This window comes from Bos indicus x Bos taurus, chromosome 6 (assembly GCF_003369695.1).
Source record: "Bos indicus x Bos taurus breed Angus x Brahman F1 hybrid chromosome 6, Bos_hybrid_MaternalHap_v2.0, whole genome shotgun sequence".
NCBI classification, from domain to species: domain Eukaryota; kingdom Metazoa; phylum Chordata; class Mammalia; order Artiodactyla; family Bovidae; genus Bos; species Bos indicus x Bos taurus.
The window spans coordinates 95286048-95313006 of NC_040081.1; the positions used below are offsets into that span (position 1 = coordinate 95286048).

The following is a 26959-nucleotide window of genomic DNA, read 5'->3' on the forward strand; positions in this document are numbered from 1 at the left end:
TGGGCAGGATGAGCTATCTTGGAGTAGACTTGATGGGAAATAGGGAAATATGCCCAGGCTCTTGTGCAGGGAAATAACAGGATGCAAGTATGTTTTAAGGAGATTAGAGAGTATAAATTAAGACACACTAGGGAGAAAGACTGGAGAAGATGAGACTACAACAATCAAAGAGAACTAGAACTCGGGGTCGCATTGTAGTTAGAATGTTTCTGAGTTAGGCTTTTAATACTGCAACTACCTGATCATCCAAGAAAAGACAAAACTTAAAGAATATATCAATGTAGAAAAGTGGTTGAGAAATGACATTTTACTCCAACACTTAGGAAAGAGAAAGAGAGAGAGAGAGTTCTAATGCTGGATAAGAGTAGAGAAAAAGATAAGCTGGATGGATATCATTTAAGTCATTCTGTCACCTCTTTACTCTTCCTTCCATCCTCCTCTTCCTGTGTTTACTGGCACTGTGAGGTATAAAAAATGAATCAGAAAGTTGGCTTTCTTTCCCTAAAAAAGCTTATAGGTTAACTAACTGGTGGGTGGGTGGGTGCAAAAATATAATATGCACAGAAATGGCAAGCTGGAAAGTGACCTGACAGGGGAAAAAATGCTCTAAGAATTCCAAAGGAGGCAGAGATTACTTTCAACCTAAAGAATTCATAGGGCTTCCCTTCTGGCTCAGCTGGTAAAAAATCCTCCTGGATTGCAGGAGACCTGGGTTCAATTCCTGGTTGGGAAGATCCCATGGAAAAGGGAAAGGCTACCCACTAATATTCTGGCCTGGAGAATTCCATGCACTGTATAGTCCATGGGGTTGCAGAGAGTCAGACATAACTCAGTGACTTTCACTTCACAAGGCATTCAAAAACAAGTTAGTGAAAGAAATGGCCTCTGAACCAGATTTTGAAAGATGGATGTGATGAAAACATGAGAACAAGAGCAGAAAGGATGTTCTGGTAGGCAGGAACTTCACATAGAAAGGTGTGGAAGCACAGGGCATGAGGCTGCGAGAGAAGGGAGAGGAGCTCCTTTTGGCAAGAGTCATTCTCAGCACTGATCAGATATGAGAATCACCCAGAATGTTTTATAGTATTTCATGCCTGGCCTCATCAGCAAAAACTGTAGTTTAATTGGTGTGGGTGGAAGGTCTGCCTGGACATCCATTCTTATTAAAAGTTCCCAGGTAAGTCTTAAGCGCAAGCAGGGTTGAGACCAAGGTACAGGAAGGAGAGAAATAGCAGAGAAGTTTTGGGAGAAACTTGAAGTCCAAGAGTGGAAGCCAAATCTAGTGAGGTTTTGCCGTTCTGTACAGTTCAACGAAAATCTGTACCATTTGTGTCAAGACTTATAATCAAAATTTCTGAGTATGAAAATGATTAAGCCATCCTGAACGGAGGTTATTTTTCCACTGGCTAAATTCCAATGGTGTACAAAAAAAAAAGAAAATCAATTGTATGAAAAATATGAAATTAGGGCTTCCCAGGGGAAGGCAATGGCACCCCACTCCAGTACTCTTGCCTGGAAAATCCCATGGACGGAGGAGCCTGGAAGGCTGCAGTCCATGTGGTCGCTGAGGGTCGGACAGGACTGAGCGACTTCGCTTTCACTTTTCACTTTCCTGCATTGGAGAAGGAAATGGCAACCCACTCCAGTGTTCTTGCCTGGAGAACCCCAGGGACGGGGGAGCCTGGTGGGCTGCTGTCTGTGGGGTCGCACAGAGTTGGACACGACTGAAGCGACTTAGCAGCAGCAGCAGCAGCAGGTGGTGCTAGTGGTAAAGAACACACTTGCCAACGCAGGAGACTGAAGAGACATGGCTTCAATCCCTGGGTCAGGAAGATCCTCTGGAGGAGGAAATGGCAATCCACTGCAATACTCTTGCCTGGAGAATCACATGGACAGAGGAGCCATGCAGGCTACAAACTACGGGGTCACAAAGGGTTGGACACGACTGAAGAAACTTAGCACGGCATGTTCTCTCTGTCACTTTATGTCTAATAGAGTGTATTTAAATATAGTTGCTAGACAAATGGTTAATAACAAAACAAGCAAATAAAAAAATATGTTAAAAGATCTTAAAGATGCGTGGTTTTTATTAGACTTGTGCGTTTGTGTGCTTAGTCGCTCAGTCGTGTCTGACTCTTTGAGACCCATGGACTGTAACCCGCCAGGCTCCTTTGTCCATGGAATTCTCTAGGCAAGAATGCTGGAGTTGGCTGCCATTTCCTCCTCCAGGGGATCTTCCCAACAAAGGGACCGAATCCATGTCTCCTGTGTTTCCTGCACTGCAGGTAAGTTCTTTACCCACAGAGGCACCCCAAATTAGACATAGTAAATAGGAACAGAAGACACTATTATATCATCAACCTTTCTGGTTCGCCCTGAGTGTCACTGAACTTGGAAGTCATGTGTAATGCAGACTGCACTGATTTAGCAGATGTATTTCTGATCTCTTTACATATCGATACTCTTCACTGTGCAACAAGAGCTCCCCAATCTAGTCTCCTCTCTTGGAAAATCACAATTGTTCAAACATAAAAATGAGATATGCTGGAATGCAAACTGTTGTTACAAGAGCTCTTCATCTACATCCAGCCCACCAGGACTTGTTTAGTAGCAATTTTCTCGACCTCCAGATAGCATTTCCCCTTCCTCTCTCCTCACACCAGCTGGTCAGGAAAGCCCTAGGCTTCATCCTCCTAGGGATTCAAACTGCATCTGTCTGTGGCAAGGCCCAGGAATCCCCATTTTTTAAAAAAAATTATTTTACTGAAGCATGGTTGACAACGTTGTATTAGTTTAGGGTGTATAGAAAAGTGATTCAGTCATACAAATATATATAGTTTCTTTCTTTTTCAGATTCTTTTCCTATACAGGTTATTTCAAAACACTGAATATAGTGCCCTTTGCTATACAATATGTCCTTGTTTAATATGTGCATATCTGTTACTCCCAAATTCCTAATTTATCCCCCATCCCACCTTTCCTCTTTGGTAACCAAGGTTTGTTTTATATGTCTGTGAGTCTATTTCTGTTTTGTAAATAAATACATTTGTAACATTTTTTTGTTTTATATTTCACATATAAGTGATATAATATGATATTTGTCTTTGTCTGACTTACTTCACTTAATGTTGTAATCACTAGGTCCATTCACGTTGTTGCAAATGGCAATATTTCATTATTTTTTATGGCCAAGTAATATTCTATTGTATATATGTATATACAACATATATATGTATATATATATTATATATAAAATATATATATATACTTTGGCCACCTGATGCAAAGAACTGACTCATTGGAAAAGACCCTGATGCTGAGAAAGATTGAAGGCAGGAGGAGAAGGGAACAACAGAGGATGAGATGGTTGGATGTCCTTACCAACTTGATGGACATGAGTTTGAGCAAGCTGGAGAGTTGATGATGGACAGGGAGGCCTGGTGTGCTGCAGTCCATGGGGTCGCAAAGAGGGGGACATGACTGAACTGACTGATATATGTACCACATCTTCTAGATATTAAACTTGCTTCCATGTCTTAACTATTGTAAATAGTGCTGCAATGAACATTAGGGTACATATACCTTTTCCAGTTACAGTTTTCCCAGATATATGGCCAAGAGTATTTTCAAATGTCTTTTCTGGTGAGCTTAAAATTAGCTGATTTGATAGAAGCTCTTTAGCAAAGTGATATTTTATTAGCTATTGTTTCAGTGCCAGGAAATTTGGAAAACTCAGCAGTGGCCACAAGACTGGAAAAGGTCAGTTTTCATTCCAATCCTAAAGAAAGGCAATGCCAAAGAATGCTCAAACTACCACACAATTGCCCTCATCTCACACGCTAGCAAAGTAATGCTCAAAATTCTCAAAGTCAGGCTTCAACAGTATGTGAACAATGAACCTCCAGATGTTCAAGCTGTATTTAGAAAAGGCAGAGGAACCAGAGATCAAATTGCCAACATCCATTGGATCACTGAAAAAGTGAGAGACTTCTAGAAAAATATCTACTTCTGCTTTATTGGCTATGCCAAAGCCTTTGACTGTGTGGATCACAATAAACTGTGGAAAATTCTGAAAGAGATGGGAATACCAGACCACCTTACCTGCCCTCTGAGAAATATTTATGCAGGTCAAGAAGCAACAGTTAGAACTGGACATGGAACAACAGACTGGCTTCACATTGGGATAGGAGTACGTCAAGGCTGTATATTGTCACCCTGCTTATTTAACTTATATGCAGAGTACATCATGAGAAATGCTGGACTGGATGAAGCACAAGCTAGAATCAAGATTGCCAGGGAAAATATCAATAACCTCAGATATGCAGATGACACCACCCTTATGGCAGACAGCGAAGAAAAACTAAAGGGCCTCTTGATGAAAGTGAAAGAGGAGATTAAAAAGTGGCTTAAAACTCAGCATTCAGAAAACTAAGATCATGGCATCTGGTCCCATCACTTCATGGCAAATAGATGGAGAAACAATGGAAACAGTGACAGACTATTTTGGGGGTTCCAAAATCACTGTAGATGATGAGTACAGCCATGAAATTAAAAGACACCTGCTCCTTGGAAGAAAAGTTTTGACCAACCTAGACAGCATATTAAAAAGCAGAGACATTACTTTGCCAACAAAGGTCCATTTAGTCAAAGCCATGATTTTTCCAGTAGTCATGTATGGATGTAAGAGTTGGACTATAAAGAAAGCTGACGGCCAAAGAATTGATGCTTTTGAACTGTGGTGTTGGAAAAGACTCTTGAGAGTCCCCTGGACTGCAAGGAGATCCAACCAGTCCATCCTAAAGGAAATCAGTCCTGACTATTCATTGGAAGGGCCGATGCTGAAGATGAAACTCCAATACTTTGGCCACCTGATGTGAGGAACTGACTCACTGGAAAAGACCCTGATGCTTGGAAAGATTGACGGTGGGAGGAGAAGGGGATGACAGAGGATGAGATGGTTGGATGGCATCACTGACTCAATGGACATGAGTTTGAGTAAACTCCGGGAGTTGGTGATGGACAGGGAGGCCTGGCACTCTGGTGCAGTCCGTGGGGTAGCAAATAGTCAAACACGACTGAGCAACTGAACTGGACTCAACTCATTGTTTCACTATGCAGGGAACATAAGAGACACAGGTTCAGTCCTTGTGTTGGGAAGATCCCCTGGAGGAGGCAAGTCCATAGGGTCACAAAGAGTTGGACACAACTGAAGCAACTTAGCATGCACACACCTTTTCGTATGTCCACAAGGTAATCAAACTTCATTCTTTTAAAGCAAGCTATAAGTCAGTAGTCTTAATTTTATGTAGTCTAAATTACACATTTCTGAGATTGCACGAACCAACTAGAAAGTACAGACCACACACCAAAGGCTTTTGGATTAACTCCCACCACAATACCAATGACCTCAGTAGATACTTCCATTGATAAATTGCAGCTATTTTTCCTTCCTTACTTGGATCATGATAGAATGAGGATGACGATACCCATTCTTGCTATCATGGCCTCACCAAGAATCATTTTGTCAGGCAGATCAGTCCAGAGGCTCACATGAAACATGTATGACAAAGACTTGTGAAGCATACACAGAACCGTGGGGCAGAAACCATTTTTGGTCGATTTGCCATCGTATCTCCAGTGCTAGGGTATGGTAGGTGCTTAGTAAACATCTGTGGAATGAATAAACTGAATATTAAATATTTGCTAAAGAAGAAGGAAGGTCAAAAATAATCCTGGAAACTTTTGAGGTTAACTTTAAAATATTTTAGGATCTTAGACACTCGAAACATATGTAGTGCTAAAGCTATTTTTAGTTGAAAATTGCCTGAGTAATTGACTCTGGTACTTTTCTCTCCTTGGTAGGTGAGTTAACCCTGGGGGTCCTTTGCTGCTTTGGAGTGCTGATTCTAGGTGTCCAGGGCAAGGGCAAGGTGTTAGGTACTTAGTATTTTATTATGTTTAAAAAGTAAATGTATAGTCATTATTGTCTGATACAGATGCCAAAAAACACAAAAAACAGAAAGTCAAATTTTACTTTATTTTTCTATAAGCAAAAGAATATCTAGGTGAACAAGGTTTAAAATTAAAAATTACTTCCAATGACAACATATGTTTTTGTTTTGGGGGGGAGTGACTTGTTTTTTTGCTTAATTTAGAGGACCATTGCAGCAATACCTCCTTACAGTTCCTGTCCCTCTGCTCCATTCCTCCCAAGCCATCCTCCACCCAACCACTTGCTATATTAGTAGGAAAGGTGTTAATTGCCTCCTAATGCTGCCTCCCAATTCACTATGTTAAAGTCAGATGGAGCCTGTCATAGGCTGGAAAATTCTCTTCTCAAAATGGGGGCCCCTAACATTCCTACATCCTTTCTGCAGATGGTTTGAATTTATTCTCTTGAAGCTCCACCCTCCCAGCGAAGGTCCTCAATTTTACAGGTTGTCTTTTTACAGGGCTCAGGTATATTTCCTACTGGATATTTTTAAGAAAAACCCATACTGAACAGAATAGGCTTAAGAGAAGCCATGCTTTCTTTCTTGAAAGTCTCCAACAGTGTTCTCTCACCTCCACACAACCTTGAGTTAATGGGGCAGGGGACACTTACTGAGTCACCAGCACCACTTTTTTGGCTCCTGGGTTTTCCTCAGAGGCCTCTTGTAAGTACTGCTTTTAACTGTGGCACAGTCGCAGTTATTAAGTAAAGCTGAGGCCTTGCCAGTTTTCTGGTTTTGCTGCCCAAATTACTGAATGTTTGGTTGATTATAGCCCTAAAACACCCACATACTCCGAAGCTTTTAAATGTTTTCTCCCCTTGGGCAATCACCTGGTATACCTGAACTGAAAGTCTACCACATATAAATTAAGTATTTACTTAACAAACTGCTGCTAAAATCAATGGCCTTGAGGAATACATTAAAAATTACACAACAGAGATTAGCTTTTATGAATTAAAACTCCTAAAACTTAAATGCTATGCCCTTTTTCTGACCTGGAAAACTGATTTTAATTTTATATGCAGTATTATGAAACAACCCCTAGAGATAAGTACATTGTTGTTAAGTCCAATGTATGAATGAACTCATATACAAGGTGTGGCACAGAAAAGGTGAGCTGGAAGAAAGAAAAAAATTAAATATATAATTTTAAATTATATATATATATATCAATGCTTAGTAATGAAAGTGTGAATGACAACCCTTCACCATCCAAGTATATTATCTTAGTGAAAATAAAAGTATATATTTATGCTGCAGTGAAAAGAAAGTATATAATAAAACATACATGACAAAGAAAATCTGCTGTGTTAAGCTTCTGATTAGAAGGACAGCCTAATCAAACCTTATGCCAAAAGTCAGTTCTGTTCAGTCGCTCAGTCATGTCCAACTCCCTGCAACCCCATGAACCGCAGCATGCCAGGCTTCCCTGTCCATCACCAACACCTGGAGTCCACCCAAACCCATGTCCATTGAGTCGGTGATGCCATTCAACCATCTCATCCTCTGTCGTCCCCTTCTCCTTTTGCCCTCAGTCTTTCCCAGCATCAGGGTCTTCTCAAATGAGCCAAAAGTAATACAGACCAAAAGAGAAGTGAGAATGGAGAAATTTGAGAAAGACAGCTTTAGCTTCAATTCATGCTCACGTTTTTTTACAAAATGTGTTACGAATCAGTACAAGGACTATGGAAAAGAATGGAACATTTCCTTTCCTAGCTGAATGAAAAGATTAGTAGGAACAAAATAGTCGTTTCCTTCATGGTTTCAAAGACCTGGTAACTAACGTCAGAGAGGCAGGTGCTAGACACACAGGAGTCAGGCATAGTGTCTGTCGGTCTAGACCACAGTCAAGGAATTATTGTTTATTCAAAGAGAGCATGATTTCTTCTCAGTCTTAACAGCTAAACAAGTAGTCAAGTCTCATGACTATTTAACAATTCATCACCCCATTAGATGCTTACAGTTTCTGAGGCACTGAAATCCCAAAGCAGGTTGAGGGATACTGAAATATGTTGGAACATGGAACACGATAGCATGAACAGTGATCAAGCCTCCTGGCAGGGGAGAAAAATCCCATGCTGATAACCTCTAAATGGTTATTGCTAGTTGGGAGAGCTTCAGCGTACATATTAGTGGCCTGGATGATGTATATTGCTCGAAAAGCTGAAGCAAGAGTAAAAAAATCATAAGACAAAGAAACAAATGGCAACCCCCAACTTGGTAACCCAGAACACTACCTCAAGCACACGAGGCTGCTCCAGAGTCCTAAAAGACTCTCAACCTTTTAGGAAACACAACTAATTTTAAAACTCTGACACATTTTATAGATTTGCTCAGAAAAGAAAATGCACACCTGCTGGCATACACAGAGTAATATAAAAATATTTTAGGATATTCAGAAACCTGCCTAAGCCTTTTAATGAATTCCAATTGAGACCTGAGGACCTAGGACTCTCCAAAATGCCCGAAAGCAGTTCAAAGGAGCTAGAAAAAGAACCGGACAAGTAGGAAAGGCTGGGGAACACCTCCTAAGACTCAGAGAAAAGCTGTTTAAGAGGGGCAATAGGGAAAATGAGTTAGAGTTAAACTTTTATCAGCTTTGTGATTAGGGTAAATTCCTTAACTCCTCTGGGCCACTTCTCTATCTCCGTTTTCTCATCTGTTAAATCTATTAAAAACAACTACTTTACACAAGGTTGTTGTGATGATTAAATGAGAGAACGTGTTTAATGTGCTACTGAATTGGGCTGGGTAAACAGATATTGCTTCCTGGTGTTGTACCAACTTAGAAAAGTGGAAGTTGTTAAAAAGTAGTTATTGTTAAAACTAGTAAAAGTAGTAGTTGTTAAAAAGTAAAAAGCTAATTGCAATAGATAAAAAGTGGAAATAATCCCTATGTCCTTGACTGACAGCAATAATTAATTTATGATACATCATAGCAGTGAAGTAATATTGTTGTTATTGTTGTTTAGTCACTAGGTCACGTCCAGCTGTTTTGTGACCCATGGACTGTAGCCCACCAGGCTCCTCTGTCCATGGGATTTCCCAGGCAGAAGTACTGGAGTGGGTTGCCATTTCTTCCTCCAGGGTATCTTCCCAACGCAAGAATCAAACTTGCATCTCCTGCAATGGCAGGCAGATTCTTTACCACTGAGCCACCAGGGAAAGTGAAAGTTGCTCAGTCATGTCCAACTCTTTGCCACCCCATGAACTATGCAGTCCATGGAATTCTCTGGGCCAGAATACTGGAGTGGGTAGCATTTCCCTTCTCCATGGGATCTTCCCAACCCAGGGATTAAACCCAGATCTCCTGCATTGCAGGGATCAAACCCAGATCTCCTGCACTGCAGGCAGATTCTTTACCAGCTGAGCCACCAGGGAAGCCCTAGCTAAAAATGAGTTAAAACTATATGTACTGAATTTGCTGTGTTAGTGTGGACAGATGTTTGTTTACACTATCAAATGGAAAAATCAATCTGTCAGTTCAGTTCAGTTCAGTCGCTTAGTCGTGTCCGACTCTTTGCGACCCCATGAATCGCAGCACGCCAGGCCTCCCCGTCCATCACCAACTCCCGGAGTTCACCCAGACTCACGTCCATCAAGTCAGTGATGCCATTCAGCCATCTCATCCTCTGTCATCCCCTTCTCCTCCTGCCCCCAATCCCTCCCAGCATCAGAGTCTTTTCCAATGAGTCAGCTCTTCGCATGAGGTGGCCAAAGTACTGGAGTTTCAGCTTTACCATCATTCCTTCCAAAGAAATCCCAGGGCTGATCTCTTTCAGAATGGACTGGTTGGATCTCCTTGCAGTCCAAGGGACTCTCAAGAGTCTTCTCCAACACCTCACAATCCAACTCTCACATCCATACATGACCACAGGAAAAACCATAGCCTTGACTAGACGGACCTTTGTTGGCAAAGTAATGTCTCTGCTTTTGAATATGCTATCTAGGTTGGTCATAACTTTCCTTCCAAGGAGTAAGCGTCTTTTAATTTCATGGCTGCAGTCACCATCTGCAGTGATTTTGGAGCCCAAAAAAATAAAGTCTGACACTGTTTCCACTGTTTCCCCATCTATTTCCCATGAAGTGATGGGACCGGATGCCATGATCTTCGTTTTCTGAATGTTGAGCTTTAAGCCAACTTTTTCACTCTCCACTTTCACTTTCATCAAGAGGCTTTTGAGTTCCTCTTCACTTTCTGCCATAAGGGTGGTGTCATCTGCATATCTGAGGTTATTGATATTTCTCCCGGCAATCTTGATTCCAGCTTGTGCTTCTTCCAGCCCAGCGTTTCTCATGATGTACTCTGCATAGAAGTTAAATAAGCAGGGTGACAATATACAGCCTTGATGTACTCCTTTTTCTGTTTGGAACCAGTCTGTTGTTCCATGTCCAGTTCTAAGTGTTGCTTCCTGACCTGCTGTGAAACAGTGTAAATAATGTTTTATCTTATAAGGGGCTTCACTGGTGACTCAAAGGTAAATAATCTGCCTGCAATTCGGGAGACCCAGGTTTGATCCCTGGGTTGAGAAGATTCCCTAGAGAAGAGAAAGTTACCCACTCCAGTATTCTTGCCTGGAAAATTCCATGGACAGAGGAGCCTACAGTCCTCAGGATGCAGAGTGTCAGACACGACTGAGCGACTAACACTTCACTCCATCCTCTAAAGCATTCATCTTTTATATAAGAATTTCCTACTCATGGACACTTAGGTTGGTTTCCATTTTTCTCCCTAGGTTTAAAGAACAACTCTCTATAACCAAGTTTCTGATCTTTTTCTTTAAGATGGACACCTAAAAAGGAAATTGCTTCATCAAAAGATATGTACATTGTAAAACTTTAGAAAGATATTGTCAAATCACTTTGCAGTTAGACCATATCAATTTACAGTTATACCTGAACTGTTTAAAACTGCCAAAAACCATGCTCTATTTTGCACACTTTTGAAACTGTTAATCTTATAGTTAAAATGTATTAGAGGTCACTTTAATTTTCACTTTATATCGTTGTCAGGAGTGAACATTTCTTTCACATGTGTGTTTGTATACTATATTTCTTCTCCTGTATTAGTTATTGCCCTCTACACAATTCTCTATGGAGTTTGAGTAGTTTTCAAAATTAAAGTATTCTATATATAAAGGTAGACAACTTTTGGCAGTCATATTTTAAAGATGCATTACAATTTAAATATCTATCTTAATATTTATAATGTTTTTGGCATACAAATTTTAAATTTTTGTATAGTCCAAACTATTGTCCCATTCTGATTTCTTCCTATTGTTACTATATTCAAAAAGATTCCCATATTAAGACTGGGCAATATTTTACTGATAGTTTCTCTTATACAAAGTTTTTGGTTTTCTTTATACATTAAAATCTACAATTTTTCTCAGGTTTTATAGAATAAGGTTAGAGTCTTTTTTACTTTGTTCAATTATTCTTTTCCAGTAATTTTTAATAGGTGATCTTATCCCAGTATCTTTTTTTACTTGTATTTTATATTTGACTTGGAGTCCCATCTCTCCTAGGACCTAGTAGTGACTTCAGGCAGAAGTCTTTTATTAATAGCAATTCTTACATGCTGTGAATTTGAAGTCAGTTTTCTAAGTGCTAAATTTCCTCAACCACCTGCAATGTTTGTCATTGTTGCTGTATATGTGAGATTATTTCTAGCACTCTTGTTATCTATTGTTAAGGAACAATTTTTAAAAGAAAGTAGATAAAATAAAATTTAAAAAAAAAGTTAAAAACAAACAAACAAAAAAGATAAAAAATAAAATAAAAGAAAATAGAATCATGATTCTCAGGTAGAATGTATATGTATTTTTTACTAAACTGAATGTGTCAAAGATTTTTAACTCATTAATTAACGACAAACTGGTAGCTATTAATGTTGATGCCAAGGAAAAGTCAGAGCAGAGGCATATAAAGGGAATAAGAAATTCTGAAATGAATTTATGACTAGATGCACAATTGGTCTACTAAAATCAATGCAAAAGTTAGTTGCAGTCTACCAAGTACCACTGTCTTGCATTTATATAGATGCGAAGTTTTTAAATCATTATCTGACTTTGAGAACTTACAGAGTTGTAATATCAAAGATGAGAAAATCTAAATGAGCATTCAGGATAGCCACTATTTGATATGTAACCCTCAAAGTCTCTTACAATTTTCCCTGAGAGCCTCCTCTCCTCTTTTTATCATAATAATTTCAAAGAAAGATTATTCTTATAAGATAAAGCTGCTCTCATTAGATTTGTCTGATTTTTTACAAAAATGCAACAAAAGGTTTATTTTACCATTTTGGGCATCTTAAGCTGCCCATGTAAACTCTAAATCCGTATAATTTTGAACAAAAACTAAATTAAACTGAGTTTGGAAATTTTCACAAGAAATCTCAAATTGGATTTTTAAAATCCTCTATTATTTATTGACCTGAGGCTAGGAAACCAAGCCCAAGGAATGCTCTCCACCATATTTCACCTGAAATACCTATAAATTTGCATAAATTCCTCTGTTTACTGCTGCTGCTGCTAAGTCACTTCAGTCGTGTCCGACTCTGTGCGACCCCATAGACGGCAGCCCACCAGGCTCCTCTGCCCTAGGATTCTCCAGGCAAGAATACTGGAGTGGGTTGCCCTTTCCTTCTCCACCTGTGTTCACTAGGTCTCCCAAATGTTTTAAAGTTAGTTACATAGAGTGTGTTTCCCAGCTGGCACTAGTGGTAATGGGCTTCTCTTGTGGCTCAGCTGGTAAAGAATCCGCCTGCAATGCAAAAGACCTGATTTCGATCCCTGGGTTGGGAAGACTCCCTGGAGAAGGGAAAGGCTACCCACTCCAGTATTCTGGCCTGGAGAATTCCATGGACTGTATAGTCCATGGGGTGGCAAAGACTTGGACACGACTGATCGACTTTCACTTCACCAGTGGTAAAAATTCTGCCTGCTTATGCAGGAGACAAAAGAGACGTGGGCTCAATCCGTGAGTCAGGAATATCTCCTGGAGGAGGAAATGGCAACCTGTTCCAGTATTCTCTCCTGGAAAATTCCATGACAGAGGAGCCTGGTGGACTGTAGTCCATGGGGTCACAAGGCACTGGTCATGAATGAGAGACTGAGCAAGCATATAATATACAATATTCTTGGATTTTTTAAGTCAAGGAATAGGTCAGCACTTTATAGGCATTTCTTCCGTTCAAGTATGACATTCTAGGCAAGGCTTTGGTTTTTCAATTTGTACAATTATGTTATGTACAATTATAGACGACAGAGCCTTACTGAACCTAGGCAAATAACTAAATGGCATGGAAAGAAAGGAGACAATATAATAATTTTCTGAATCCTGGAGGAATAAATGGGTTTCCCTTCTGGCTCAACTGGTATAGAATCCGCCTGCAATGCGGGACACCTGAGTTTGATCCCTGGGTTAGGAAGGTCCCCTGGAGAAGGAAAAGGCTACCCACTCCAGTATTCTGGCCTGGAGAATTCCACGGACTGTATAGTCCATGGGGTTGCGAAGAGTCGGACATGCTGAGGAATAAGTGGGAATCAGCTATCATTTTAAAATCATTTTAAAATGTTTGGCTTCATTTTACAAAAGCAGACTTTACTAAATTGTATGTGTTACATATTACTTAACGAAAAGGAGATAGGGTGATTCTTAGATATCTGAAAATAGAACATTAAATAATATCAACAATATTCCAGACAAATAGCCACAGCAAAATTTCTCTTAAGAGTTTATTCAGCCCAGTTATAACTGATTCCTGCTCCAGTGGATCTTTGGTTAGCTGTCCTATGCCGTCCTCTCTTTTGGCCAAAACAGAACCTGGAAATCCTGACTCAGTCCATTGCGGTGCAGATTGAAAGCTGTCTAATCTATGTTAGCTTAGCTTTGAAGTGTCAGTAATTGACATACCTGATACAGTTATTTTCTACAATATTCTAAGACTTTTCTTAGTTGAAGACACAGATTCTCACCTGTAACTATAAGAGACACTTCTGGGAAGCATCAGAGCAAAACAATACTATCTGTAGATAAAAGGGACTTAAAATAGGTGAGTGATTTATTACTAGTAATTTTCAAATGCAAGCAGTCTGATGAGAGTTCAGAATAAGAATAATGCAGAAAATAGAAAAGGTTACTTCTCTCTGTGACATTCAAAACAAATTCCTTGCCTCCTCTCCAACGCCAAATAAAGAAATATGATAAACCGTCTAAGGATAATGATTAAATTTATTTCAGGAGTTTGTGAATGCTATAATTGATTCAGAAAAGTGAATAAAAATAATTTTATAAAAGAAAAAATATTGAGATATGACATAAATAATCCTGAGATACAATTGTTTGTACCAGGAACATCAAGCAAGTGGCTTAGTAAGGTCTGCAGTAAGACCTAAACAATTGTATCTTTAAAACCAGTAGTTGAAATGACGACACATAACATTATGCTACCATTGTCTAATATCATCAAGCTCAGTAGCACCAGAACTCTGCTATATATAGGAAAAGCTGGTGGAAATATTCCTAAGAGTTGGAATCAGTGTTCTCCCTGAGGGTAAAGCCATATCATAAGACAGCAAGTTCAATGACATAACTCCAGGGACTTCCCCAATAATTTTTGAAATATTTATGTTAATAGCATTATACCTATACAAGTCTACCTCAGCAAGGCTGAACACCCCTTCTGATTTACCAATAGCAAATCTGCCCACAAAATTCTACAGAAAAATTTAGCTCTTTCTGGCAGCTCTCTTCAAAGGTGAAAAAATAAATCTTTGTGATTTTTTTCCAGGCCCTGTGGGAAATCTCAAAGATAGTTTCAGGTGTAAAATATAACTGGAAAGTTTAATTTTTTCAATACTTAGGATTCAATTATAGGAAGGCAAAAATCAGTTTTAAAAAGTTGTCAGAGGATATTTGGACACTTGATTAGGATGGGATCCGGATGCTGCAAAAACAATACCGAGTTAACTGTTTTAACATTTAAAACAATACATTTATAAATTAACAGTACATTAACATGACTATAAAGAACCTTCAGTTCAGTTCAGTTCAGTCACTCAGTCATGTCCAACTCTTTGCAACCCCATGAATCACAGCACACCAGGCCTCCCTGTCCTAGCTCTTTATAAATGAGGAATTTTTGTTCCTTGCATTTGTTTCTTATTTTTCTTTTTCTTAAGCAATTAAGAATGTAATAAATTCAACATAAAGTGCAGAAAATTATTCTTGTAAGACTTGGAATATTTACTACCTAGACAGTTACACAGAAGGTTAAAAAAAGTACCTTTTATATAGTAGGTAAAGGAATTAACCAGTAAGCAAGCCCATCAAGATATGGCAAACTTAACTGAAATTTTAGCATGTCATTACTGTTTTCAGAATCAAGTACTATAAACCAAGGCAAGCAAAATTTACTTCCAAATTTTGTCCTTCATTTTCCTTTGTTATGTCACAGCAATTCTCAGGAGATCCATGAACTCAAAATAATTTATATATATATATATATATATATATACATACACACATATATACACACGCACACACACACTAAGATGTTATTTCTGTTAACATTTCAATATGTATTCATCATAGCTATGTTCAAATGAATCACTATCTTAAATTTTCTCAATTTCCACTTCCAATATAGTAAATATTGATAGTTATAACTCACATAAAAATTCTTTGTGGTTCTCAGTAAGTCTTGAGATTTTACAGGGGTTCTGAGATATAACAGAAGAGGAAAAAAGCCTGAAAAGCACTACTATTGCATATGTAGTTATTCATATATAATTATATCAGTATATAGTGTAATTATATAACCATATATAAATTATAAATCTATAGAAATTGTATAAATTATCTTTATTAATACATACATGATAGCTACATAAGTCTATAAATTATATATACAATTTTATATACAATTAATACTATATATATGTGGGTTAAATCACTTTCAGTCTTGTCCAACATTTTGTGACCCTATGGACTGTAGCTCTCTAGGCTCCTCTGTCCATGGGGTTCTCCAGCCAAGAATACTGTAGTGGGTTGCCATTTCCTTCTCCAGGGTATCTTCCTGACCAAGGGATCCTCACGCCTCCTGCATTGGCAGGTGAGTTCTTTACCACTAGTGCCACCCAAGAAGCCCAATACTATATATATAATTACTGTGCTGTGCTGTGCTTAGTTGCTCAGTCGTGTCTGAGTCTTTGCAACCCCACGGACTTAGCCCTCCAGGCTCCTCTGTCCATGGGGATTCTCCAGGCAAGAATACTGGAGTGGGTTGCCGTGCCCTCCTCCAGGGGATCTTCCCAACCCAAGAAGCGAGCCGGGACTTCCTACATTGTAGGCGGATTCTTTACCAGCTGAGCTACCAGGGAAGGCCCTATATACTATATATATCGGAGAAGGCAGTGGCACCCCACTCCAGCACTGTTGCTTGGAAAATCCCATGGACGGAGGACCCTGGTGGGCCGCAGTCCATGGGGTTGCTAAGAGTCGGACACGACTGAGTGACTATATATTTATATTTATATTTTTATATATATATACATATATATATACTGCTACTATATACTGTTATAAAACCTCCACTATAAATGGAAAGGAAATCTAAAAAGGAGTGGATATATATGTATCCATATGTACACGTACGACTGATTCACTTTGCTGTACTGCAAGAAACTAACACAGAATTTGACCCAGAGGGATGGATTGGGGAGGGAGGAGGGAGGGGTGTTCAGGATGGGGAACACATGTATACCTGTGGCAGATTCATGTTGATGTATGGCAAAACCAATACAATATTGTAAAGTAATTAACCTCCAATTAAAATAAATAAATTTATATTAAAAAAATAAAGCAGCTATACTCCAATAAGAATTAATTGGAAAAAAAAATACTCCACTATAGGATAAGACTATTTTCTCTTTGAAACACAAAAGCAAAGAGACTATGGTATTAGTCTATCCCTGTTGCTTGTGATGGCGCTTCCCAGTTGGCTCAGTGGTAAAGAATCCACCTGCCAATGCGGGAGATGCGAATTCAATCCCTGGATAGAGAAAATCCTCTGGAAAAGGAAATGGCACCCTACTCCAATATTCTTGACTGAGAAATCCCATGGACAGAGGAGCCTGGTGGGCTATAGTCCATAAGATTGCAAAACAGTCTGACAAGACTCAGTGACTAAACAACAACAACATTGCTTATGATGTCTTCTCAACCATTCATTTTAATTATGATTTTTCAACCAAAGTAACTCTATTTCATGGAGAAAATTAGAGGTAGATAACTAAGAATTCCTTTATTCCAAAGACATTTTAACAGACAAGAGAAGTTTATGTTGTATCTTTGTCTGCTGCTGCTGCTAAGTCGTGTCAGTCGTGTCCCACTCTGTGCGACCCCCATAGACGGCAGTCCACAAAGGCTCCTCCATCCCTGGGATTCTCCAGGCAAGAACACTGGAGTGGATTGCCATTTCCTTCTCCAGTGCATGAAAGTGAAAAGTGAAAGTGAAGTCGCTCCGTCGTGTCCTACTCTTCACGACCCCCTGGACTGTAGCCCACCAGGCTCCTCCACCCATGGGATTCTCCAGGCAGGAGTACTGGAGTGGGTGGCCATTGCCTTCTTTGCATCTTTGTATAGCCACACACATATCTTTTTAAAGAGAAAAAATGAACATTGTCACTAACATGACCCAAAATAGGAACTTTTCATTGGCTATAAGCAAAAGTATATAAACTTAAAGTTAAGTTTAATAATTAGGCATCAAATTTTCAGTATTCTATCATGATTAGAAGTTATCTGGATATCACATGAATATTCTTTATGCTATTGAATCTAATAGCTAAGTTTTTATGTTACCTAAAGATCTGAGTAATTATATTCACGTTGACAGTAAAAAACAAAATTACTGATGAAATAAAGTTGTCAGAATAATGATTTTGTTGAATATGGATTTCTCATTATATTACAGATTGTATCAGAGTAGTGTTAGTTTATTTTATCAGTATGCATCAATAAGCTTAAGAAAAGCAAACACAAGTACAGTAGAATAAAATATGTTTATGTTATACCTAACATTGATAAATCAGAGGAAAAGCTGTTTGTGTTAAACCAAAATTATTACACTACTCTGATTTGCCAAATATTTATCTCATTGTGTGACCTTAAAATTTTAAATCATTTCTATAAGAATACTCTTTAAGCATAGCACATTAAAATTATCCAAACTCTGGATTTCCCTGACAGTCCAGTGGTTAAGATTCTACACTCCCAACACGGGAGACATGGGTTTGATCCCTGGTTGGGGAAGATTCTCATGTTGCATGGACAAACAGGAAAAAAAAAAAGTATCAAAACTTTAATTTCCACATTTTCATGGAATTTTATAAATATTTTACTTACATAAGAACTTATTTACATAAGAGCTCTACCGGACAATCAGAACAGAGTTTCTTTAATTTAGGAGACTTCTAAATCTAATTTATTAATTCTCTCCAGAGATAGAAAAATACTGTGTACTCATACATAAAGATGCAAAGGTCTTTCTGAATTCTAAACATATATACACACAGACACATAGGGATCTTGTAGCTTCAAGTCTAAACATAAACACAACTCAAGAGTAAACTCAAAAAAGTAATCTGCCCGTATATCAAAAAAGTTGTCCTCTTTCCTACTGGGCATGAAGATTCTTAATTTCTTCAAAAAAGACAAGTAGACAAATAAAGGAAAAATAATAACAAATCAGATTTTCTGTTGTTTCTTACTCAAAAAAAAGAATAAATCTCAGTAATCTATTCATCTATTTACAGAAAACGCAAAGGTTAAGCCATAAAATCAAGTTCCAAATCACAGTTGTCACCAAGGGGGAATAATTTATTCATTGTAAAAGTTCCAAAAGCAAAAACAAGATACAAACATAGTAAAAAGGGAAATATGCAAAGAAACAGAGGATCAACAAAGTTAAAGTTCTATTGCTACTAGGGATTTACCAGTGGAAACCAAGAAATAAAGAGTTTAAGTCACCCAAGAGAGACACGCTCCAGCTACTCAAGCTTTTTAACTGTCAGGTGAATCCACTGTGCATCAAATTGGAATCTCCAAAATGTTTACAAGATAGTGTTTCTAAAAAAGGATATAATTGTGACTCTCATACTGATGTAAAATGAATGTGTCAAAAATTTTGTTTATTCATAAATTATGCAATGAACAAGTAAGATGTTGTAAGCAGTTCAATGAAGAAGTAAAAAATCAGAACACATTTAGGGAAAAAGAAAGATTGAAATTAATTTACAAATTAATGTAAAAGAGGTCTCAAGATGAAGCAATAATCAGTGGTGTGCCACTTAGCACAATTAGTTTGCATCTTTGTAAAGAATATTTTGCATTATTATCAGTTTTCTCCAACTTAATGAGTTATAAAATAGCACAAACATAGAATAAAACGTGGATGAGTAAGCCACTCAAGACACTCACTCCTTTTGTTTTCCCCATTTCAAAATCTTTACAATTTTACTCATTCTTTTAACAGAAGATGGGTCTGATATATTTTTTCTCACTAGCACAAGAAATTGAATACCAAGGGGAAAAGATAATATCAAAGCTTCTCTCTAGTCCCTGATCTAAATTCCTATCATCTCTTCCTACAAGAGGAGAGAGAGCAAGTAACATCGTGCGTTCTTTTGAACATCAAATACAGGAAAGGCCCAATGACTAATATTAAATACTATCTGGCTCTTTTCGGATCTGTCTTCTCTCTTTTTAGTACCACATTAGCGAATACTTTCTCCCAGAGGGTCTCTCTGGGGGCCTTATAAGTATGGCAAAATATCTGTATAAAAGTAAAAGGACCAAATCTTTTTTTCACGGATTATAATGTAAAGGGGGGAACATGTAAATCAAATAGCTATCAAACGAGTAAGAAGCTATTCATGAAACCCACCATGGACAGGTAGTTAGTTCCACGAGTCTGAACCAATTCCAAATCGGAGACATTTTTATTTAACAAACTTGAAATCAAGATAGGGTTCTTTTTAACTTATTACCCTGCAATCACCTGTGTGTGCAAAGCCCTTCCCTGGAAATTCTGCAGAGTTAGTGACCCGTGGGGTTCGGCAGAGTCTAGACAAGTATGAACCTGCGACACCGCTTTGATCCTAGATGTTTTCAGTAATGTCACCACCAGGGCCTCAGAGCTCCTGACTGGAATTATCACCACTCCTGGGAAAAGAATCTGGGGGGGAAACTTGGATATGTTTCCATGGATACAACTTTCTCAGTTCTGTTTGCTACAACATTGAAGCAAGAGGAAAATTCATTTAATGTGAATTATGTGCATGGACTGACCTGACTAACAATATGATTGTGTATTTTAGGCTCAACCTGGTGACAACTCTACTAGAAGCCCGATCCTAACAGAGCTCTACACACAAGTTGTCATTTTTGACCATGTTTCCAGAAGAAAGACTTAACGACAAACATGGTAGATAGTTCCCTCCCCAATGGTTTGCTAAATGTGAATGACTCCTATAACCAGAAGCAAATCAGAATAATAAGTGAGTCCAGTAGCTATAAGGCAAATCAGAATAATAAAAGTTAATAAAGAAATTAGAGAGGAAATCATGACCTTGACTTTCTTTCTGTGGTACTAATATTGTCTTAATCTGCTTTGAGGTTTTTCTAATTTTTTTCCCCCTAAACACTGAAGCTGATTGCAGTAATTCATGGAAGAAAATCTTACTGCTTCTTCAAAGATTAAGTAATTAGTGACTTACATTGTACCTCAGATTTTCCACGTTTCCAAATATCCAAAAATGTCCTAGGTCCTAATATTGCCAAACAGAGTTAGGCAAAGCCTTATGCCACATGGCAGTGCTATCTCCTAAAATCATTGAATTTGATGTTAGTCACTCAGCTATGTCCTCATGGACTGTAGCCCACCGAGCTCCTCTGTCCATGGAATTTTCCAGGCAAGAACACTGGAATGGGTAGCCATTCCCTTCTCCAGGAATCTTCCTGACCCAGGGATCAAGCCCAGGTCTCCTACATTGCAGGCAGATTCTTTACCATCTGACATAAGAGGTTGGAAGACTGTCCAAAAGTTTTTAAGGTTTTTATTAGCACTACACGAGTAAATTGGAGAAGGAAATGGCAACCCACTCCAGTGTTCTTGCCTGGAGAATCTCATGGACAGAGGAGCCTGGCGGGCTACAATCCATGGGGTCACAAAGAGTCGGACACGACTGAGTGACTAACACACACACATGAGTAAATATAATCTTGAATATCCCATGAGTTGATGTATAAAATGATTGAAGTGTTTAATATGTTCATAGGCCTAGACAATGTGAACTTCATGACAATAAAGCTGAGAAAATGAAATCTAAAGGAAACGAGAGATTTTAGAGAAATGAGGACCTTGTAAGAGTGAAGAACACGTTTTCCTAATATGCCCCTGCAGGTGACTTTTGGGCAGAAAAGATGTTCAGAGGCCGTTTGTGAATTTAGGTTAATATTTGGCTCTCCTTCTGGGGCTTCCCAGGTAGTGCAGTGGTAAAGAATCCACGTGCCAATTCAGGAGACCCAGGAGATGAGGGTTCAACCCCTGGGTCAGGAAGACCCCTGGAGTAGGAGATGGCAACTCAATCCAGTGTTCTTGCCTGGAAAATTCCATGGGCAGAGAAGCCTGGTGGGCTTTATAGCCCATGGGGTCACAAAGAGTCAGACATGCCTAAGCACACGTGCTACTTCTCCTCTTTCCCATTGCCTTCCTTCCTTTTCTAAGCAATCCAGTTCTAAGGCAATTAGGTGGAGCCAAGCAAGGCTCAGTGTCAGGGTTGGGGTGGGAGAGCACAGAGTAGGTTGTCCCCAGTTCCAATGCAGTGAGCAGGATGTATTCATGGAGGAGGTGATAGTCTGGTTCGAGGTGTCAGATCCCAGTGTGGAGTAGTAGAGTGGTGTGAAATTAGAATTGGATGTATTGGTGCGATCTCTTCATTCTCAGTAAATACAACAGATACAGAACATACACCTCTGTGTGTATGCATTCATATTCCAACACTCTGTCCACTGAGACAACCTCGGAGCAGCAACACCCAATGTAAGTGAGCACATCTCGCACCCAGATCTTCATTCCTCAACACTATTTTCTCCCAAAGGGAAGGAGGGATCCATAGGAAAATAACTGGTTCTAGGACTGAGGCAGGGAGAGTTAAAGAGTCTGGAATCCCTTTCTGTGCCAGAAAGCAAAGACGTTCCAGAAAAATGAAATGAACTTATCAAAGGAACACAGATTCCACCTTGAAAGGGTTCTCACTGGCCAAATTTGGTACAGGTTGGGCATCAAATAATGAAAACAGCAGGTACAAAATAGGACACCATGAGTCTATACAGATCTACTTAAAAGAATAAATAGAAAGTTTGATGAGGAGCAGAGTATTTACATGGTATCTCCCACAAAATACTTATTACAGAGAGAACAATGCAGAAGCTTGGAATACACCACTTTTAGTAAATGATCAAAGAGAATATGACTAGTAAAGAGGTGAACTGAGTTTGTTCTTCACCTAATTAAGGTGCAATAGAAGAACTCTGCATCCCTTTTGTAGAAATCCTGCCAAAGTTGCATAGCTAGTATTTAATCAAGAGAAAACACAGACAAACCCAAATCCAGGGACATTCTACAAAATAACTGACTGGCCTGACATCTTCAAAAGTGTCAAGATTATCAGAGTAGAAGACTGAGAAATTATCCCAGACTGAGTGAGACTAGAGAGACATAATATTCAAATTCAACATGGGGAATTCCCTAGTGGTTCAGTGATTAAGACGTGGTGCTTTCATTGCCAAGGATCCGGGTTCCATCCTTGGTGGGGGAGCTGAAATTCCACAAGCCACGTGGTAGGGCCAAAAAAAGAAACGCAACACAAGATTCTGAGTTTTATCCATATCTTCTAAAGGGAATTTGGGGACAATCGGTAAAAATTGAATGATTTCTAAAGATTAGATGGTAGTAATGTAAAAATATTTATGTCCTGATTTTGATGATTATGCTGTGGTTATATTCAAAAATGTCCTTGATTGCAGGAAATTATACTAAAGTATTTGGGAGTCAAAAGGCATCATGTCAGCAAATTATAAATATTTCATGGGGGAAAAAAATCTTTGTTCTGAATTTGCAACATTTCTGTAAAGCTGGGATTGTTTTTGAAATAGGATAAATGCTTGACTTATTACATTTACAAATTCAAAACATCTACTTCTGCTTCACTGACTTCCCTAAAGCCTTTGACTGTGTGGATCACACAAACTGGGAAATTCTTAAAGAGATGGGAATACCAGACCACCTGACCTGCCTCATGAGAAATCTGTATGCAGGTTAAGAAGGAACACTTAGAACCAGACATGGAACAACAGAGTGATTCAAAATTGAGATAGGAGTACATCAAGGATATTTATAGTCACCCTACTTATTTAACTTATATGCAGAGTACATCATGCAAACTGCCAGGCTGGATGAAGCACAAGCTGGAATCAAGATTGCCAGGATAAATATCATTAACCTCAGATATATGCAGATGAACCATGCTTATGGCAGAAAGCAGAGAGGAACTAAAGAGCCTCTTGATGAAAGTGAAAGAGGAGAGTGAAAAATCTGGCTTAAAACTAAACATTTAAAAAATGAAAATCATGGCCTCTGGTCCCATCACTTTATGGCAAATAGATGAGGAAACAATGGAAACAGTGACAGGCTTTATTTTCTTGGGCTCCAAAATCACTGCAGATGGTGATTGCAGTCATGAAATTAAAAGACGCTTGCCCTTTGGAAGAAAAGCTATGACAAACCTGCTGCTGCTGCTAAGTCACTTCAGTCGTGTCCGACTCTGTGCGACTCCATAGACGGCACAGGCTCCCCCATCCCTGGGATTCTCCAGGCAAGAACACTGGAGTGGGTTGCCATTTCCTTCTCCAATGCATGAAAGTGAAAAAAGTGAAGTCGCTCAGTCGTGTCTGACTCGTTGCGACCTCATGGACTGCAGCCTACTAGGCTCCTCTGCCCATGGGATTTTCCAGGCAAGAGTACTGAAGTGGGTTGCCATTGCCTTCTCCAATGACAAACCTAGACAGTGTATTAAAAAGCACAGATATCACTTTGCCAACAAACATCCGTATAGTCAAACTATAGTTTTTCCAGTAGTCATGTGAGAGTTGGACCATTAAGAAGGCTGAGTGCTGAAGAATTGATGCTTTTGAATTGTGGTGCGGGAGATGATTCTTGAGAGTCCCATGGACTTCAAGGAGATCAAACCAGTCAATCCTAAAGGAAATCAACCCTGAATATTCATTGGAAAGATAATACTGAAGTTTAAGTTCCAATACTTTGGCCACCAAATGCGATGAGCTGACTCATTGGAAAAGAACATGATGCTAGAAAATATTGAGGGAAGGAGGAGAAGAGGGCAACAGAGGATGAGATGGATGGATGGCATCATCGACTCAATGGACATGAGTTTGAGCAAACTCCAAGAGATGATAAAGGACAGAGAAGCCTGGCCTGCCACAGTCCATGGGTTGCAAAGAGTTGGACATGACTGAGTGACAGAACAATACAACAACTTGTATTTTAAATATATATACAAATTATTTTTCTATCCGTAGATTTGGTGAAATTTTAGCAATTATTTTTATGAATTCTATAGTGTAGTTAACTAAAATCCTGTAAACATTTTAAATTTTATTTATGAGCTTCATTACATTCAAGTTTCTAATGATTTCAATTTTCCAACTAACAACCTTTCCTACAGATTTAAATAACTGTCATAAATTTAATAAATTAAACTTATAATGATTCATGTTCTCATAAAAGTTTCAATATAGTTCATAAATTTATAAGATTTTAATTTAAAATAGTCTGAATTAATTATTCAAATATCATATTTTATTTTAAAATAAAAATAACTTTTATCCAGAATTAATTTTCTCTTAATCCCTTTGTTTTTAGGAGCTGCCTCCCAGGTGGGTGTAATTTAGATATTTTTTTTAATTGAAGTACATTTGACTTACAATATTGTGTTAGTTTCAGGTGTATAGAAAAGTGATTGAGTTATACATTTTTCATATTATTTTCCATTATAGGTTATTATGATATACTGAACACAATTCCCTGTGCTATTTAGTAAATCCTGTTGACTAGCTAGTTTATGTATAGTAATTTTTATTTGTTAACCCCATACTCATAATTTATCCCTCTGCCTGTCCCTTTCCCCTTTGTAACCATAAACTTGTTTTCTATGTAAGTCTCTCTGGTTTTGTATACATTTTAAATTAGAATAATAATGCTTCTTATTGTTCAGTCACTCAGTCATGTCCGACTCTTTGCAACCCCATACAAAGACGGCAGCATGCCAGGCTTCCCTGTCCTTCACCATCTCCTGGAGTTTGCTCAAACTCATGTCAGTTGAGTCGGTGTTACCTATTAAATAATCTGGGCTTCCCAGGGGGCACGTGTCAATGCAGGAAATGCAAAAGATGCAGTTTGATCCTTGAGTTCAGAAGATTGCCTAGAGTAGGAAATGACAACCCACTCCAGTATTCTTGCCTGGAAAATTTCATGGACAGAGGAGCCTAGTGGTTTACAGTCCATGGGATCACAAAGAGTCAGACAGGACTGATCAAGTAAGCACACACACACACACACACAAATTAGATCATCTATCCCTAATATGCCAGTGTTTCTTAAAAGTTTTAGCTATTTTAAATATTTTTAAGTATCAGTTCCGTTCAGTTGCTTAGTTGTGTCCAACTCTTTGCAACCCCATGAATCGCAGCACGCCAGGCCTCCCTGTCCATCACCAACTCCCGGAGTTCACTCAGACTCACGTCCATGGAGTCAGTGATGCCATTCCCGCCATCTCATCCTCTGTTGTCCCCTTCTCCTCCTGCCCTCAATCCCCCCTAGCATCAGAGTCTTTTCCAATGAGTCAACTCTTCACATGAGGTGGCCAAAGTACTGGAGTTTCAGCTTCAGCATCATTCCCTCCAAAGAAATCCTAGGACTGATCTCCTTTAGAATGGACTGGTTGGATCTCCTTGCAGTCCAAGGGACTCTTTTAAGAGTCCTCTCCAACACCACAGTTCAAAAGCATCAATTCTTCGGTGCTCAGCCTTCTTCACAGTCCAACTCTCACATCCATACATGACCAGTGGAAAAACCATAGCCTTGACTAGATGGACCTTTGTTGGCAAAGTAATGCCTCTGCTTTTCAATATGCTATCTAGGTTGGTCATAATTTCCCTTCCAAGGAGTAAGCGTATTTTAATTTCATGGCTGCAGTCACCATCTGCAGTGATTTTGGAGACCAAAAAATAAAGTCTGACCCTGTTTCCACTGTTTCCCCATCTATTTCCCATGAAGTGATGGGACCAGATGCCATGATCTTCGTTTTCTGAATGTTGAGCTTTAAGCCAACTTTTTCACTCTCCACTTTCACTTTCATCAAGAGGCCTTTTAGTTCCTCTTCACTTTCTACCATAACAGTAGTATCATCTGCATATCTGAGGTGATTGATATTTCTCCCGGCAATCTGGATTCCAGCTTGTGCATCTTCCAGTCCAGCGTTTCTCATGATGTACTGTGCATATAAGTTAAATAAGCAGGGTGACAATATAGAGCCTTGACGTACTCCTCTTCCTATTTGGAACCAGTCTGTTGTTCCATGTCCAGTTCTAACTGTTGCTTCCTGACCTGCATATAAGTTTCTCAAGAGGCAGGTCAGGTGGTCTGGTATTCCCATCTCTTTCAGAATTTTCCACAGTTTGTTGTGATCCACACAGTCAAAGGCTTTGGCATAGTCAATAAAGCAGAAATAGATGTTTTTCTGGAACTCTCTTGCTTTTTCCATGATCCAGCGGATGCTGGCAATTTGATCTCTGGTTCCTCTGCCTTTTCTAAAACCAGC

The 26959-nt window shown here is 38.9% G+C and overlaps 1 protein-coding gene across 2 annotated transcripts in view; it reads left to right on the top strand.

Annotated features, from left to right (window-relative positions):
- The window catches only part of CFAP299 (cilia and flagella associated protein 299), a 714944-nt gene extending 694131 nt beyond the window's left edge, over positions 1 to 20813 (top strand). Inside the window, exon 6 of one of the 2 annotated variants that reach the window (XM_027544866.1) lies at positions 20378 to 20621. In XM_027544866.1, coding sequence (XP_027400667.1) covers positions 20378 to 20473 — 96 coding nt within the window. In that variant the 3' untranslated portion in view covers positions 20474 to 20621. Of the gene's footprint in view, positions 1 to 20377 lie in introns of both variants that reach the window. The other variant, XM_027544865.1, reaches the window with a different exon arrangement.
- Positions 20814 to 26959: the final 6146 nt, after the last annotated feature.